Here is a 16719-nt window from a genome sequence, read left to right as displayed (position 1 = left end):
GGCAAAGATTTTGTGTTCTTAGCCTCTTATAACAAGTGACATATCATAAATAGCTTTTCAAAATGTTCTCAACTGATATTTAATTGCTAAAACTACATATTCAACCCAAGTGTTTTATCATAAGAACTCAAGGATTGAATTTCTCATTTAAATTAAGAAATAATCATATTAATTTTCATAGACTCTCTCTCTCTCTCTTTTGTTAGACATGGAGTCTGAGCTCAGGGTCGAGACTCTGTCCCTGAGCTCTTTTGCTCAGGGCTACCACTCTACACAGTGCCACTTTTTGTTTTCTGATGGTCTATTGGAGATAAGAGTCTCACAGGCTTACCTGCTCTGGCTGATTTTGAATGTGATCCTCAGATCTCAGTCTTCCTAAGTATTCTAGGACTACAGGCATGAGCCACTGGCACTCAGCCTCACAGAGTCTTTTATGATATAAAAAAGATTGACAGCATTGTATCGCTGAGAACACCGAGACACTAATAAGTGATATCCAGAAAGAAGCCACAAATGATTTACAAACATAATTTATTCTTTTTTAAAAAAATTCACATTTTTAACAGCTTATATAATATGCAATAATAAAACAAACTTTTTTTGTCGGTAGTAGGCCTGAACTCTGGGACTGGGAGCTGTCCCTCCGCTCTTCAGCTCAAGTTGAACACTCTAACATTTGAGCCACAGCACCACTTCTGGATTTTTCTGCTTATGTGTTGTTGAGGAATCAAATCCAGGGTCTCATGCATGCAAGGCAAGCACTCTAGACTGAGCCACCTTACCAACCCTAAAACTTTTTCTACTGTGTGTTCATTTATATTTTTATACAAAAAGTACAGTTTTTTCTATTTCTCAGAGTTTCCTCATTTATTTAACATCAAATTAAACATATTACACTCCAGTTTGAATTCCATTGGTCTTGCATTTATCTCCAGTATTTCCATAATATAAAAAGGCTTTAATTCATCAAATGTCTTTCTCTCCACATGTTTTCATCAAATGTCAGAAACAAATTTAAACTAATTGTTTCAATCTAAACACACTATTTACCAGTTTACAGTAAAAAACAATAAACAAACCCCAATAACTCATTCTGTGTATAGCACTATTGTAGGTGCAATAAAAAGGAATCTTAATCTATGCCAGGTGTTGATGGCTCATGCTTGTAATCCTAGCTACTCAGGGAGGCTGAGAGCTGTGGCTCTCAGTTCAAAACTGGCCTGGGCAAGAAATCTGAGACTCTTTAAAAAAATTAAATATATATTTTTTATTGTAAAGATACAGAGAGGTTACAAGTACATGAGCAAGGTAATGAGTCCATTTCCTATGAAGCATTGTTACCCCCTCCTCAGAGACAGCCTTCAGACCCCGATTTCAAGCCCCACAATTGGCAGAACCACAATAAAATATAATCTTAACCTAGAAATATATTTCACTTTATCAAATTACATTATCTCCTGTCACAAAGACTAAAAATAAAAATCGCTCCTTCTTATAATCTGGTCCACAGTCTCTTCTGGCTCGCAGAAAGTTGATTTCTGGGGAAAAGTGTTTTAAGGTGATGCATGAGTAATTTGGACAAAACTTGTCAATTTGTTTTCTTCTTTCCTATTACTGGAACAGTGGCCATAAAAGACTAGGCTCAGAAATACTAACAGTAAAGCCACTTCATGAAAATTGCAGAGAATAAGATTTCTATTTCACTCTAGATACCTATATAAGCTCTGAATCAGCTCAGACAAGCTGGTCAAAAAGATTGCCGCCTGAGAAAATAAAAGATTATATGTTAACCTGTTTGGTTTGGTTTTATTTCTCAGACAGACTAACACAATGGAAAGGTTTTTTACAGACTAGCTAAATGATGAATGAAACTCAGATATTTTGTGTTTAAAATCTCTGCACTGAACTTGGCACCATTCAGCCAGATGTCCATCTCTGTGAATCAGAACAAATGGACTGAAAATTGCATAACCAAGGGTCAGAAATTCTTGAACATTTATTAGTATGGAAATATGTTCGAAGGAGATAGTTAAATATAAAGAAATCACTAAATCTATCAAATAAAATAAAATAAAAGAAAGCATCAGAAGAAGAACACTTTGAACAGCTTTTATTTCAGGAGGAGTTTTGTAGACAAAGTGGGAGTTTTGAAGGTATAGAACACACTGGTGATGCTTGTAGAGAAGAAATATCATGTAGACACTGGCCCCACCCATAGTACTCTGGGACACAGCATCTCTCATAGCCATGAAAGTGAGGAAAATGCTGTTGATTTTCTGACTTCCTAGCATAGTATAACAATAGAACTCACTACCACCAAATTGAGATTTGACTAAGCTGGTATTTCCAATGGAATTTAACAAGTTCATGCTGATGAAAGAATTGAGTATCCAAAAGAAGAGCAACAAGAGAAGGATGTGCCATGCAGACCTTGGCTTGAGCCTCCTCCACACAGAACCTCTGGGGCTGATGGTGCTGGCCTGGACCAGTGTGAGGAGACTGCTGGTGCAGATGGACAGACCCGGAGACACCCTCTCCAGGTTAACGATAATTCTACAGTCCATAGCATCTAGAAAATATCTCAACCCCAAAGCTGCTATTGTCCTTGGCAATCCTTTGGAAAGAAGTATTATGATATTTGTGAGAACCACATGGATGAGAATCAATTGTATAGATTTCTTCTTAGTTCCTCCCCATAAACTGCACATATAATTCACAAATACAGAGATGTTTCCTATAATCCCAAGTCCTGTTAGAAGGATGAAAGGCAGTGCCTTAAGTGGCTTCAAAACCATTTATTACTTCATAGGCAGATCCAATCCTTTTAAAAGAATTCATCAGAAATGATCATTTTCATATCTTCAAAGTATTTTACACTATAACACTTTCATAATATGCTTTCAGCATTCATGATGTGTGTGTGTGTGTGTTTGTGTGTGTGTGTGTGTGTGCAGAGTACATAGAGCTTGTTTCTTTTCCTGTGGCATTTTTTGTACTTTTTACAGTTTCTTGATGCCTACTTGGCAAAAATTAAAATTCTTCCCTCAGATTAGTAAAACCAATCTAGTGTTCACATCATTATGCATTATGTATCTCATCTAAGTTCAATCTCAACATGGCTGTATTGAACCCCAATTATTTTCCATCATAATTTCTTCATTTAAAAAATTTTTATTGTGTCATGTTCATATCACCAAATTCCCCAAGTGTACATTCCATGCTTAACCTAGTTTTTTCTCCATATATAACTTGGATAAACATATATAATCCTGTTGCTAAAACTTCTTCCACATTTCAAATTTATATATGTTTTAATTTGCACAACTTTATTTTGCTCAATATTCCACTCTATCTCACTTAAAAAAACCAATCCTGGGGCTTAAACCCTGGGCCTGAGCACTGTCTCTGAGATTCTTTTGCTTAAGGCTAGCACTCAACTACTTGAGCCACAGCACCATTTCTGGCTTTTTTCTGTTTATGTGGTGTTGAGGAATTGAATCCAGGGCTTCATGCATGCTAGGCAAACACTCTAACACTAAGACACATTCCCAGCCCTATCTCTACTTTCTTTTTTTTTAAATGCCAGTATTGAAGTTAGGACCAGGGTTTTCTTTCTTAGCTTCTTATTTAAGGCTGGCACTCTATTACTTTAACTACAGGTTCAGGTCCTTTGCCAATATTTGGAAATAAGAATATCTGGACTTGCTCTTCCAGGGCTGGAATCCTAATCCCTAGATCTCAACCTCTTGAGTAACTTGGATTACAGGCATGAGCCACCAGCTTCCAGTTCTTTATGTCATTTTGATGAATATGAGACTCTAGGATTCAGCTTTTATGTTTTTGAGGCTGATATATTAATATTATCAGAGATGTGTGTGTGTGCGTGCGCGTGTGTGTGCGTTGGTCTTGGGGCTTGAACTCAGGGCCTACACACTGTCCCTGAGCTTTTGTGCTGAAGGCTAGCACTCTAGCACTTGAGCCACGGTTCCACTCCCAAAAGCTTTTTGGTGGTTAACTAGGGATACAAGTCTCATAGACTTTCCTGTTCAGGCTGGCTTCAAACTATGATCCTGGTATCAGGTTTTTTTTAAATTATTTTATTTTATTTTTTTAATGAGATGAGCTGACTCCTAGGGCTTGAACTAAGGACCTGGACACTGTCCTTGAACCTTTTGCTTCAAGCTAGTGCTCTACCACTTTGAACCAAAGTGCCATTTCTCACTTTTTTTTTGGTAAGTTAATTGGACACAAAGTCCAATTGCAAATGTTCAGTGATGTTGTTTTATTTTTATTTTTTTAATGTCAAGTTAAACTTTAAACATAATGAATCAAAGACATCCAGGATCAAGTGCTTTGTCTGAAAAGTTTATATGGTTAACTGGCTGCAGCCAAGGAAGTGCTCTTCAGGAACCTTAGAATCTTATTTGGCATCAGAAGGCCTATCAGAAGACTCCACACTGGGCTGGGAAGGTGGCTCAGTGGTAGAGTGCTTGCCTTACATGCATGAGACCTTGGGTTTGATTCCTCAGCACCACATAAGCAGAAAAAGCCAAAAGTGGCACTATGGCTCAAGTACTAGCCTTAAGCTGAAGAGTTAAGGGACAGTGCCCAGGGCCCAGAGTTCAGGCCCCATGTCCGACAAAAAAAATAAAATAAAATAAAAAGAAGGCTCCACACTTCCCTGGTTTCCCTGGTTTCTTTTTCTTTTTCTTTCTGTCAGTTGTGGGGCTTGAACTCTGGGCCTGAGGTCTTCAGCTCAAGGCCAGCACTCTGCCACTTGAGCAACAGTGCCACTTCTGGAACCTTAGAAACCTAAAAGTGTTTCAAGATGTTTAAGTTCCTTTCAGTGACCTCAGATAACTAAAATAACTTTCATCAGTTTGTATGTGTTGATAATTATCAAAATGGATTAGAGGAAGAGGATTTGGTATCAGCTGTCATGAGAAAAAAGGAATTTAATAATCTACAATAGTCTCTTGTAGGAAAGTAAATTGGGCATCATTACTGTGAACTGAGGTCATACAAACAGGAATCATGATGGCATTTGACCACTGCTATATGACCTTGTGGAAAACAATAATTTCTGTTTAATTAACAGACTATTTTACCTGTGGGTTTTGCTTTTTTTTTTGTAACATAATTAGTATTAGTTCTATTGTGATTGTTAACTCTAAGTTTCTGACATTCAGACTTTAGGCCTGGATAGGATACTTTTTCTTTCTTTTCTTTCTTCTTTTTTTTTTTTGCTGCCAGTCATGGGGCTTGAACTCAGGGCCTGGCACTCTGTCCCTGAGCTTCTTTTTTGCTCAAGGCTAGCACTCTACCACTTGAGCCCATAGTGCTACTTCTGGCTTTTTTTGTTTATGTGGTAATGAGGAATGGAACCCAGGGCTTCATGCATGCTAGGCAAGCACTGTACCAGTAAGCCACATTCCCAGCCCGGATACTTTTTCTTCACATCGAAAATCTCCAGCCTCATGGGGCTGGGAAGGTGGCTCAGTGGTAGAGTGCTTGCCTTGCATGCATGAGGCCCTGGGTTCGATTCCCCAACACTACATAAGCAAAAAAAAAAGTCGTGGCTCAAGTGGTAGAGTGCTAGCCTTGAGCTGAAGAGCTGAGGAGCTGAGGAACAGTGCCCAGGCCTAGAGTTCAGGCCCCATGATGGTACCCCCACCCCAAAAAATCTCTACCTCATATTATTTCAAACTATGGACAGTATATCCAGGTAAAGGAAGCCAGAATGATTGGCTCAAGGCTCATGATTTGTGTATATTTAATATACTTGGGAGGCAATTATCAAGACTTCTCTCTCTCTTTCTTCATTAAACATCAAAGGTTTTATTTACATTTCCCTGTTCAAAAGATCCCTGGCAGGGCTGGGAAGGTGGCTCAGTGGTAGAGTGCTTGCCTTGCATGCACGAGGCCCTGGCTTCGATTCCTCAGCACCACATAAGCAAAAAAGAAAAAAAACCGGAAGTGGGGCTGTGGTTCAAGTGGTAGAGCGCTAGCCTACCCTCAGCTGAAGAGCTGAGGGGCAGCGCCCAGGCCCAGAGTTCAGGCCCGACGACCGGACCAAAAAACAAAAAACAACAACAACAAAAAAGATCCCTGGCAGCATGAACTGTGAATATAGGTGTTTATCTGGGTTTTGCTCCAGGTAGCTATATGACTGTTGGAATGTGAGTTAATGCCTTTAACTCTGTTTCCTTCTCGAAATATACAGATAATAAAGATTGCCTCAATGTATTTAAGGAAGCAAAACATAATCTTAAATATATAACATATGTAGAAAGAATATATTCATATTAAATACAGATTTATAGGAAATAGGCAGCATAAAAGCAAAATGATGTTCTTTTTTTTTATGGTTGTGGGGCCTGAACTCTGGGCCTGGGTGCTATTTCTCAGCTCTTTAGCTCAAGGCTAGCACCCTACCACTTGAGACACAGCACCATTTCTGGCTTTTTCTGCTTATGTGGTGCTGAGGAATCGAACCCAGGCCTCATGTATGTGAGGCAAGCACTCTACAACTGAACCAACTTCCCAGCCCTTGATGGTCTATTTTGAAGTACAGAAATGTAACAAAAGTGAAGTAAGCATGTTTTATGAAAGCTAATAATTATGACAAGCATAATGATGATGAAATTGGAATCTAAAAACAAACACAAAGCTCTTCTATCATTCTAACTTTTTAAAGAACACAGTAAAAATCTTACACAAAGGCTCACCTTGAACATAGGAACAAAAAGGCTCAAGCATTTCTGCAATAACATCTGCTAAAAGCATCCCACTCATACTTCAATTATACATACCGAGCTATTAGAAGAGGGGAGTCCTTACGGTTTATAGACTCTTTCATTAATTTACATACTAAAAGAGAAATTAAGATTATCCTTGTAAATACATCTTACAAAGGACACACACACACACACACATAAATGTATCTTAATTTACATATAAGTAAAACATTATCAGCTGTACTCACATTGGTATCTGTGGTACTGACAAACCCTGGGTTGGTGCTTCTGGCAAGAAGAAGCTTCCAGGTGTTAGTGGTAATTCTGGATTTGTAGAGCTGTTGGTTGTTTTTAAGTACCATGAAGGCTTCCATTTTCACACTAGTCAGTTTTCAGCTTGTCAGAGGAAGGAAGCCCTGCAGAATCTTAATCCCTAAAGTAAAACTTTCCTTCTCCCTCCACAACTATTACAATTGTTTGGCTCAGTTATTGTCTTAGTGTAATTAGGGTCTAATTATAGTGACAGGAAGACTGAGTTGAGAAAGTGAACAACTAGCCAAGTCTCTTTATCTAGATTTTCCCATTTCCTAGATCTGTTTTGATTGTCACAGTTTCAAGCTGTCCTCTGCTTGGGGATCACAGTCAGAGACACAGAATAAGTCATTTTTGCTTTTTTCCCCCCTCAAGTTTTTTTCTAAACTCACAAATATAAAATGATGATTTCTCAGCAAGCTGCAAACCCAGACTTGGAGGAGACAAAAGTTATCTTATTCTGTCTAGGCCCATTAGAAGTTGATGGTGTTTCCCATAAGTGGTTATTTATTCCTTCTTTATGAGGAACAAGTAGTACTCAAAAACCACGTGAAAGCTGTGTGCCGGTGGCTGACGCCTGTAATTCTAGCTACTCAGGAGGCTGAGATCTGAGGATCTCAGATCAAAGCCAGCCCGGGCAGGAACATCCATGAGACTGTTATCTCCAATAAAAACCACTAGAAAACCGGAAGTGACTCTGTGCCTCAAGCTGTAGCGCGCTTGCCTTGAGCTGAAGAGCCCAGGGAAGGTGCCCAAGCCCAGAGTTCAAGCCCTACGTTGGACCCAAAGCAAAACAAAGCAAAACCAAAAAAACACATGAGCCCACATCTTGCATGAATCCACTTACCTTGCATAAGGCAACAGACATATTTGTAGTTCAAATATACTTGAGAATAGTCTATCATTCTAATCATGCTACTGTCAAAGTGGAACTCTGTAGTCCCTGACAGAAAGGAATGGCAAAATATGTACACCCAGGGCTGAGATTAGAAGTGAGAATAGCATTTTTTCCCAGAAGTGTGACTAGCACTTAGATGATTTTTGAAGAAAGTTCCTGGTGCAGTGTTCTGACTTTCATATGACTTGATTCTCTTTACCTAGAAGTGAACTTGGCATAAAAAAGAGGTTGAAAACACTTGTGCCATAAATATCTACCAGAAAGAAGAAAAGTAAGGAGGTCATTGGTAATGATTCAAAATAAAAGAATTCAAATCCCGAAAATGTTCTAGAGAACAATGTCAAAAAATCATGAGGAAGAGGAGATAGAACATTAAAATATATAGTTATCTAGAAGAGTACATTTTGTGACTGTTGCCAGAATAAATAAATAAATAAGTTACCTCAAGCTTATCTTCCCTGTTACTCTATTTTCCCCTAAAAAGTTAGAATTGCTTAAAAAACATAAATCACATCTGGAATCAAGAGTAAGAAAATTGTCAGGAAGCTGGGTGCTGGTGGCTCATGCCTGTAATGCTAGCTATTCAGTTGGCTAAGAACTGAGGATCACAGTTCAAAGCCAGTTCAAGCAGAAAAGTCTGACTCTTATCTCCAGTTAAGTACCAGAAAAACCAGATGTTGAACTATAGCTCAAAGTGGTAGAGTGCTAGCCTTGAGCAAAAAAGCTGAGGGATATATAGTTATATATATTATATATATATATATATATATTTAAGACAGAATGATATGATTAAAATTGTTACACATTTATTGCAGTAAAAAGTACTAAAAATTCTGGTTATGAGGACAGACTGACATGGCTTTTTGCAGAGATATCAAAACAAGTGCCAGATGAGAAAAAACCAAAATGATTCTTCCCTGATTCTTCCTCTAACTCTTTTACCTAAGCCTGGACTTTCCTCTTATTAAGTTTAATCATCCTAATATCCTCAATGGAAAGGACCAGTGTAATACATTGTAGAACACCAATGCAGTCATGGTCCATGCCAACTAAATTAGGACAAGGCTCTGATATACTTACTCCAAGGAAGAACAAGGCGTTGGCTGGCCTTGCCAACAAAAACAGACTTCTTTGTTTTCTTCTAGAAAGGTATAGAGAAAAAGATATTTATGAGATTCAAAGCTGCATTAATACTAGGTACCGTAGAAGTGTTAATGCAGAAAATCAATGTTATCATTTCTTCTAGCACAGCTGCAATTGTTGTCACCACCTGAATTATTTTATGATGATTCCTCTGTCATTCAAGGTCATTTTGATCTGCTATCGAGGCAAAATAGAATGGTAAAACTGGTATGTAATATGCATCACCCCACTTACATCTTTCAAGACCTTGGCAGTAATCCACAGTAATTCTTTCCAGGAGTTTGGTCTTACTTGTGATTCACTGTTCTTCTAGATAAAGGCAGCTCTTTCTATAGATTTTTTTTGTCCAAGTCCATATGGGGAAAATAGATGAAAAATTATGATATTTTATTGCATTCATTCACTAATACTTATATACATCCCTTTTATATGCATAATCCTTCATTGCATTCCAAAGACAGAAATTTATAGGCAGAGAATCAATATTTATTATTATTATTACTATGAAAATACCTTACAGGGGAGTTACAATTACATGGGCAAGTTAATTAGTACATTTCTTTTTTTAATTTTTATTTTTTTATTGTGAAAATACTGTACAGAGAGGTTACAATTACATGGCAAGATAATGACATTACAATACAATTACATTTCTTATCAAGCATTGTTGCTTCTGTCAGAATTTGTGAGATTAAGCAATATTTCTTGTTGACTTGCTAGAATCCATTTGAGGGGAATTGACTAAGATGGAGCAAAAACCAAACAAATTTTTTTTTAGGAGCTCATTTCTGAAAGTGGAGACTCACCAAAGTACTAGGGTTCTAAAGGTGATTTTTAATATCAAATAAAAAGATGTTTAATTTACCTGATGCTTCTGTGTCTGGATTCCTCCACTAAAATCAAGGTATAGAAATCATACTTATCTCAAAAGCTACATCACTGACAGCCTACATGGTTTTTAATTTTTTTTTTTTTGTTGGTCATGGGGCCTGAACTCTGGGCCTGGGCGCTGTCCCTCAGCTCTTCAGCTCAAGGCTAGTGCTCTACCACTTGAGCCACAGCGCCACTTCTGGCTTTTTTCTTTTTGCTTATGTGGTGCTGAGGAATCATTACTTCGTAGTGCTCTACCATTGAACCTCATCCTCAGCTCCCACCAGTTTTTAAACTCACATTTGTTATTTAATGAACAAGAAATAAAACAACCATTTAATCCAAGTGCTGATGGCTCATGCCTGTAATCTTAGTTATTCAGGAGACTAAGAGCTAGAGGATTGTTGTATGAAGCCTGTAATCTTAGCTACTTGGGAGTCTAAGACCTAGAGGATTGTGGTATGAAGCAAGTCCATTCAGCCAAGTTCATAGACCCCCATCCCCTATGGCTCAAGTGGTAGAAGACCAGCCAAGCAAGCAAGTATGAAAGGTTTTGATTTCAAATTCTGGCACCGTTTTTTTTTTCTTGTCCTGTTCAGATTCCTGGTTGTGACTTTCTCTGAAAGCAAAGCCCCTAATAATGACCAGCATTTATTAAGTTCTTGTGTTTAAAAGATGACTTGAGAAAGAAAGAAAGAAATAGACACATTATGTTTCCGAAGCCGTTCTCCATGATGGTTCATAGCTTAGAACTTTGGGCAGATGAAGTTGAACTTGCTTTGCTATTGACTTTCCTACTTCACATCATTCTATTAAAATAATGAATCCCTAATTAAGTCTGAGATAATTTCGAGCCAAACAAATGTAGTTAATTGTAGAGGGAGAAGAAAAGTTTTATTTCATTGACAGAGATTCTACAGAGGGTTTCCTTCTCTCTGACAGGGTAATAACTGTGAAAATTAAAGTCTTTATGATATTTCATAAGAGACAAGAACTCTACAAATTCTGAGTTACAAATATGACATGGGAAGCTTCATCATAGCAGAAGGACTAACCCAATGCTTGTCTAGCCCATAGCTACAAGGTAAGTAAACCTAACAGTAATCTAATTTATTTCACATGTGCCATGCGAGTTTCACTTGGAAGTATAAATGCTAATCTGTTTATGATTTATATATTTGACTAAGTCTATAAAGACTTAATGAGAAGACCTATGATTTTAGTATTTTCTTTTCTTTTGTATTATCTAAAGCTATATACCAGATAAAACTAAGGGCATAGTCTTGTCCATTTCTCTGTAGAAATGCTTGAACATCTTTGACTTTATGTTTAGCATCTGGCATCATCAGAGTTATAGGGTAGGTTTTCCACAAAGTTCTTTTCCTTGTAGTCTTCAAAAAGGTAGAAAGATGCAAGGAGTTTTCAGGCTATTAGCAAAAACTGTTTTCATTAGCCTCCAGTTTCACCAGCGAATATTATGACATCAGCAGGTTCATAATATTTTAAACTTAATATCTGGTTCATTTCTATATTTTTCTCTATAAGGCTATTTTATCTTTTAGAGGAGGTTTAGACACTTTAGAAAGGTAAAGTGAGTGCTGGAAAAGAATGGGGAATATATACCCACATAAAAATAAAAAATGTGCATATATATATATATCTACCATATATATTTGTGTATATGTGTATATATAGATACATATGCTCTATACATATATACTTGCCATATTTAAATGTGAATGTGTGTATGATTTCTCTTGGTAGTCTTTATAGTTTCTGAGCTGAGTGAATGTGCTTCTCAGTTTAGTAACTCCTAGTCCTTAGACAATTGTTTTGAGTGGGTAAGGTGAGTGAGACCTACCCAAAACACAGGTAACCTTCAGGACATCCTTTTGTCCTTCATTCTTTCTGTCTCTACACATTCACGAAGGTTTGCCAGATTTTACCATTTCAGAGTAAGACAGAGCTAGATAGTCTCCCCTATATTTTAATCATTTTGTATTATTTAGCTATATTTAGTACTGCTAATAACAGTTCTTAGCTGGTGTAGGCCTCCCTGAGAGCTCAAATATGACATAAAAACATTTGCCCTGGTGCAATGAAAGAAGGAGAAAAATGAGGAAGGAAGTAACAAGTTAGACAAGAAATATATTCACTACCTTACTTATATAACTGTAACCCCTCTGCACATCACCCTGACAATAAAATAAAAAAAATCATCTACCCTTTATTCCTCCAAACCTAGCTCACTTTGCTTAATACACTGGAGCTGGAGATTATAAATTATTTTTGAGCACTTATTATCTGGAGATGTTAAGAATCATAGATACTAGAAGGAAAGACAGTATCACCCAGGTATTCTCAATGGAGATACACAGGTAACATAGCCTGACCTGATAAGTTCAGGAATGTTTATGGAGCCAGATTCTAGGCTGACTTATGAAGGATGGACAGAAGTTAGACACATAGTATGCTAGTTGAGTTAGATTAATCTAGGATCATTATGGATACTCATGTGGCAAGGTAAGTGTCAATGTTATATTTGTTTCTGGGAATTATAATAAATTCATACATATTTTTGGTAAGGAGAGCATTCTGAGTTGAAGAGAACAAATGTTGTTAAGATTGTCTTTACATGTTTTGAAAGAACTGAAGCAAAAGGAGCAGATTATTCAATTCAAACATTCATTTGGAATAGAGAACATTTATAAAGTAGTTACACAATGTACAGTGTAAGATGCTACTAGGGATTGACTTACAGGTAGGGAAATTCCTGACTCAGATAGACATTAGACTTGACAATATTTAAAATATAGAATCAGAAGTTGTGTCTTTAGTTAGAGTTCTTAGGACAAGAACCTCAATATCAAAGTGGTGGGTGTTTTTTCATGACATTTCATTAGGGGAGATCTCTCAGGAAATTGAAGAGCCAAACTAGGGTATGTGTGAGAACAAAGTCAGCTGCAATCTGGTTCTGCATATGTAGAAGATTGTGAGCACAAATTAATTATCTTACTCTTACCTTGAGGTAATGGGAACTGGATTGTTCTCTGACATTAAACCACTTGTGTTGCATTTATGGCCAAGGTCTAAACTCGGTTGGGAGAAAGGGGACTTTGCATGATCTCCCTGCAAAGCTCTCAATTTGGCGAGGTATAATTTCCAGAGAAGCTACAAATTCCTTGTTTGAGGAATGAATGTGCTTTTTTTGAAGAATGAACATGAATAACATGGGAAAACATCCTGGATAGAGAACCAACAAAATCCATGAGAGTCAGATAATTTATTAGGTATTCACTTTATATAGAGGGAGACATCTAAGCTGATTCTCAGGAAAATGGGTTAGAAATTAGTGAATGATGATGCTCTTTGTTTAGCTCTTGTCTATCAAGTCAATCATCATGTAAATATTAGACATATATGATACAAAGAAGGGTGTTTGGGAAAGCAGGTGGAAGTGCTCACATAGAATTTGTCCAAATTGTATTTATCATCATTTCCATATGAGAGGCAGCAAGAAAAGATGATGAAGAAAAGCAAACCATGATATCATGTGCCTGTTAGGAAATAAGTGTGCATGTTCATGTATTTCAGAAACTGTTCTCACTAAACACAGAGAATATCAATACACCCGAAGCATGCCTTTCCACTCATTTGTGTTTCTCAAAATGTATTTCCTAGTGCTGAGCATGAAGTCCAAAGAGGATGTGGAGTAACATCATTCAGAGGATAATCTTCCTTTCTCTTACTGGACCTGGAATTGTGGGCAACATCCTTGTATTTGTGAGACATGTGTACACTTTTTTCACAGGTCCTGACAAAAAGCCTATAGACCTCATCCTCATCCACTTGACTTTTTCTAATGGGATCATTATCTGTAGCACAGTTATCAGAGACATAGCCATACTTTTCCCTTTCAGAAGCTTTATAGGCAATACAGGTTGTAAACTTTTGATTTATCTGGGAAGAGTGGCTCGAGGCCTTTCCATCTGCACCACCTGTTTCCTCAGTGTGGTCCAGGCCATCACCATCAGTCCCAGGACCACCCAGTGGAGAAAGCTCAAACCACAGACGGCATGGCAAGTTCTTCCCTATCTCCTCTTCTTCTGGATCTTTAATTCTCTGGTGAGTTTTAACTTGCTCCACTATATCAAAGCAGCCAGTAGCACAAACAGATCTGGAATTAAAAGGCATGCTCTGTATTGTTATATGCTACCATCTACGCAAATAGTTAGGTGGCTTTTCCTCTCCCTCATGGCTCTTCGGGATGTGATCTTTCAGAGTCTCATGGCCTGCAGCAGTGGCTACATGGCTTTCTATCTGTATAAACATCACAAGCGAGTCTTCTACCTTCATAGCTCCAGGTTGGCTAACAATTCCAGTCCAGAAATCAGAGCTACTCTAAGTACTCTCATTCTCATGACCTGTTTTCTGGTTTTTTATTGGGCTGATTTCCTTTTGTCTTTTTATATAGGTTCCACTATTACAAATGACTTCAAAATACTAAATATCAAAATCATTCTAGTACTTGGTTATGCCAGTTTCAGCCCCTTAGTCTTGATCCTTAGAGATAGTCATGCTGCTAAATATTCAGACTCTCACTAGGAAATGTAGTTACTTTCTATACCCAGTATCTCTCCCACAAACCCAAAGTATATAAAGTAAGAACATCTTTCTACTATTGTTTTTTACTTTATCAAGATGTTAAAAATAATGCTTACTTTAACAGTTACACCTTCATTTTTAAAATGTCTGGTACAAGGCAGTATATGACTAGTTCAGAGTTTTCAGCAAGTTGAAAATACAGATTATTCCCAGGATTTTAGCTTCTCATTCCAATGGGACTTTGGCTTCTTGTTTGCATGGAGGAAAAATGCTGAAGATAACTTTCTTGCCAGAAATCAGTGATATTTTTTCCAAAAGCTTTTGAATCAAACAGGAACATCCAAGTATTTTCTACCTTGTTTTTTTTTCAAATAGATTTGAAATATCTCCTTAATTTAGCTACCCAGTACTCATTAAGTCTGTGCCAGGGGATACCCAAGAAACAATGAACAAAGTACAAAATAGTGATGTAGGGTATCAGGAAATACCCTGTATGCGACGGACCAGCTCGGCCGGAGCACTGGGACCGACGGGACAGGGATCTCAGGATAGGTGGGCAAAGGAGTCGGCGAAGTGACAAACAGACACAGACTCAAAAGAGTTGCATCTGAGTGTATCTTTATTGAGGAGAATTAACATTTTGATTCTTTGTTTATTTAAGCACGTAATCAATTTTTTTAAAGGCAAAGCATTGATGAATTACATGAAAATTAATGACTATCCCACCAACTGTTTAAGCTAAGTGGTGCGAAACAAGTCTAGCATATTGTTTAATAGAATATGTCATCTATTCAACTTTTTTATGTTTAATAATTAACAAACCTAAAACAGGGCTGTACTTACATTGTACTCTTTTTAATTTTATTTTTATCCAACTAACTTCATCTTTATAAGCTCCTGTATAAGGAAATGGTTATTGGTTGGTTCAGGACATATGTTACTAACTTTATATTTTGTGTGAAAACACCATCTATTCCCTATAACGTAAGTTGGACTAAACTTAATCATAACTGTTGGGAGAATCTTTCTTTTTCTTTTATAATCAGAGGTCTCTTCTTTTTAGAACTCTCTAAACTACTAGGATAGCTCTTTCTAACTTACTTTAAATTATTGATTTTGTCTGTTGGACATATCTAGAAATTTTAAGTCTCTATATTTACTATGCGTGAGCTGCAAAACCGCTTGTGAAGTTGTAGGAGTTTCTGGAGGCAACGTCACATCAGATGATAGATTGATTGGGGGATTGCCCACATTTAATCTTTGGCCTTAGTCTTTATTACTTAGAGAAGCCATCTCTATTGGACTGGAAAAATACAACATGGTCTGTTCGCGGATCAGTAGAAAAATAGCCAAAATGAGAATAAAGGCAACGAATGTACAGCCAAGAAGAATATAGTAAGAATAAAGGTAGAGGCTATAAAGGTGCAGCCAAGTGTTTGGGAAGCCTTGAACCAACACCCCCTTCCTGGGGGCATGCTTCCTTGAAGCTCTTTGTCCAACACAATCTCTCACGCAGACTCCGCAGAAGGTGGGGTGGCACCCACTGGTCACAGAAAGGTGTCCACTCAGCTGGAAATACCAGGAACCACTGGAAGTGCAGAAACTTAAGCATTTGACCTTGTTTCTCTGGCCAGAGACTATTCATTGAACTTGCAGTCCCTTATTCTGTTGCCAATGTCAAATCAGAAGCCATCTATCCACCACAGGCAGCTTTATGGAAGTGCTCCGCCCTCCTGCGCTGGCCTCTCTTCGCTGAACCCAGCTAAGGACTCCTTGCAGACACATCTTCATGGCTGCTTTGCCTGCTGTGATCTCTGCTCCTTTCCAAATGCTTGCTTCGGCAGCTTTCCTCTCCATTGTGCCTCTCGGACTGGGTCCCATGGTGGTTGGATACTGAGCTGCTTGTTAGAGGAGGAAACAAGGGTTGTTGTGTACAATGGCAGGCCTGAACTGGCCTGGAGGCAGGACAGACGCTCTCCCAGGTGGGACTTGTCAGGGCACAGGGCAGGCATCCTGCCACTGGGCCCTGGGTCACTGTGGTGAGCAGCAGTCACACTGGAACTTCTCTTTCTCAGAGAACAACGGGTTAAGTCTGACCAGATTGTCTTTTTTAGGGAATCCAGTTCTCCACCAACTCCTGGGGGATGCCTGGGG

At 38.0% G+C, this 16719-nt stretch overlaps 2 protein-coding genes across 2 annotated transcripts; one reads left to right on the top strand and one right to left on the bottom strand.

The window, feature by feature from the left end:
• Nucleotides 1-1850: 1850 nt before the first annotated feature.
• On the bottom strand, nucleotides 1851-2795 carry LOC106001389 (vomeronasal type-1 receptor 4-like). Its single transcript, XM_013036484.1, has one exon. It carries the CDS (start codon nucleotides 2793-2795, stop codon nucleotides 1851-1853), a length of 945 nt encoding a protein of 314 aa, XP_012891938.1.
• A 10870-nt stretch (nucleotides 2796-13665) lies between these two features.
• Nucleotides 13666-14565, top strand: LOC106001388 (putative vomeronasal receptor-like protein 4). The gene has a single exon (XM_013036483.1). It carries the CDS (start codon nucleotides 13666-13668, stop codon nucleotides 14563-14565), a length of 900 nt encoding a protein of 299 aa, XP_012891937.1.
• Nucleotides 14566-16719: the final 2154 nt, after the last annotated feature.

The sequence above is a fragment of the Dipodomys ordii genome, unplaced genomic scaffold (genome assembly GCF_000151885.1).
Source record: "Dipodomys ordii isolate 6190 unplaced genomic scaffold, Dord_2.0 Scaffold293, whole genome shotgun sequence".
In the NCBI taxonomy this organism is placed as follows: Eukaryota; Metazoa; Chordata; class Mammalia; order Rodentia; family Heteromyidae; genus Dipodomys; species Dipodomys ordii.
This window is presented reverse-complemented; position numbering and strand designations above follow the sequence as displayed.

Coding starts and splice junctions, on each gene's coding strand:
- LOC106001389 (XM_013036484.1), bottom strand. CDS start 2,795: ATGGTTTTGAAGCCACTTAAGGCACTGCCTTTCATCCTTCTAACAGGA.
- LOC106001388 (XM_013036483.1), top strand. CDS start 13,666: ATGTGGAGTAACATCATTCAGAGGATAATCTTCCTTTCTCTTACTGGA.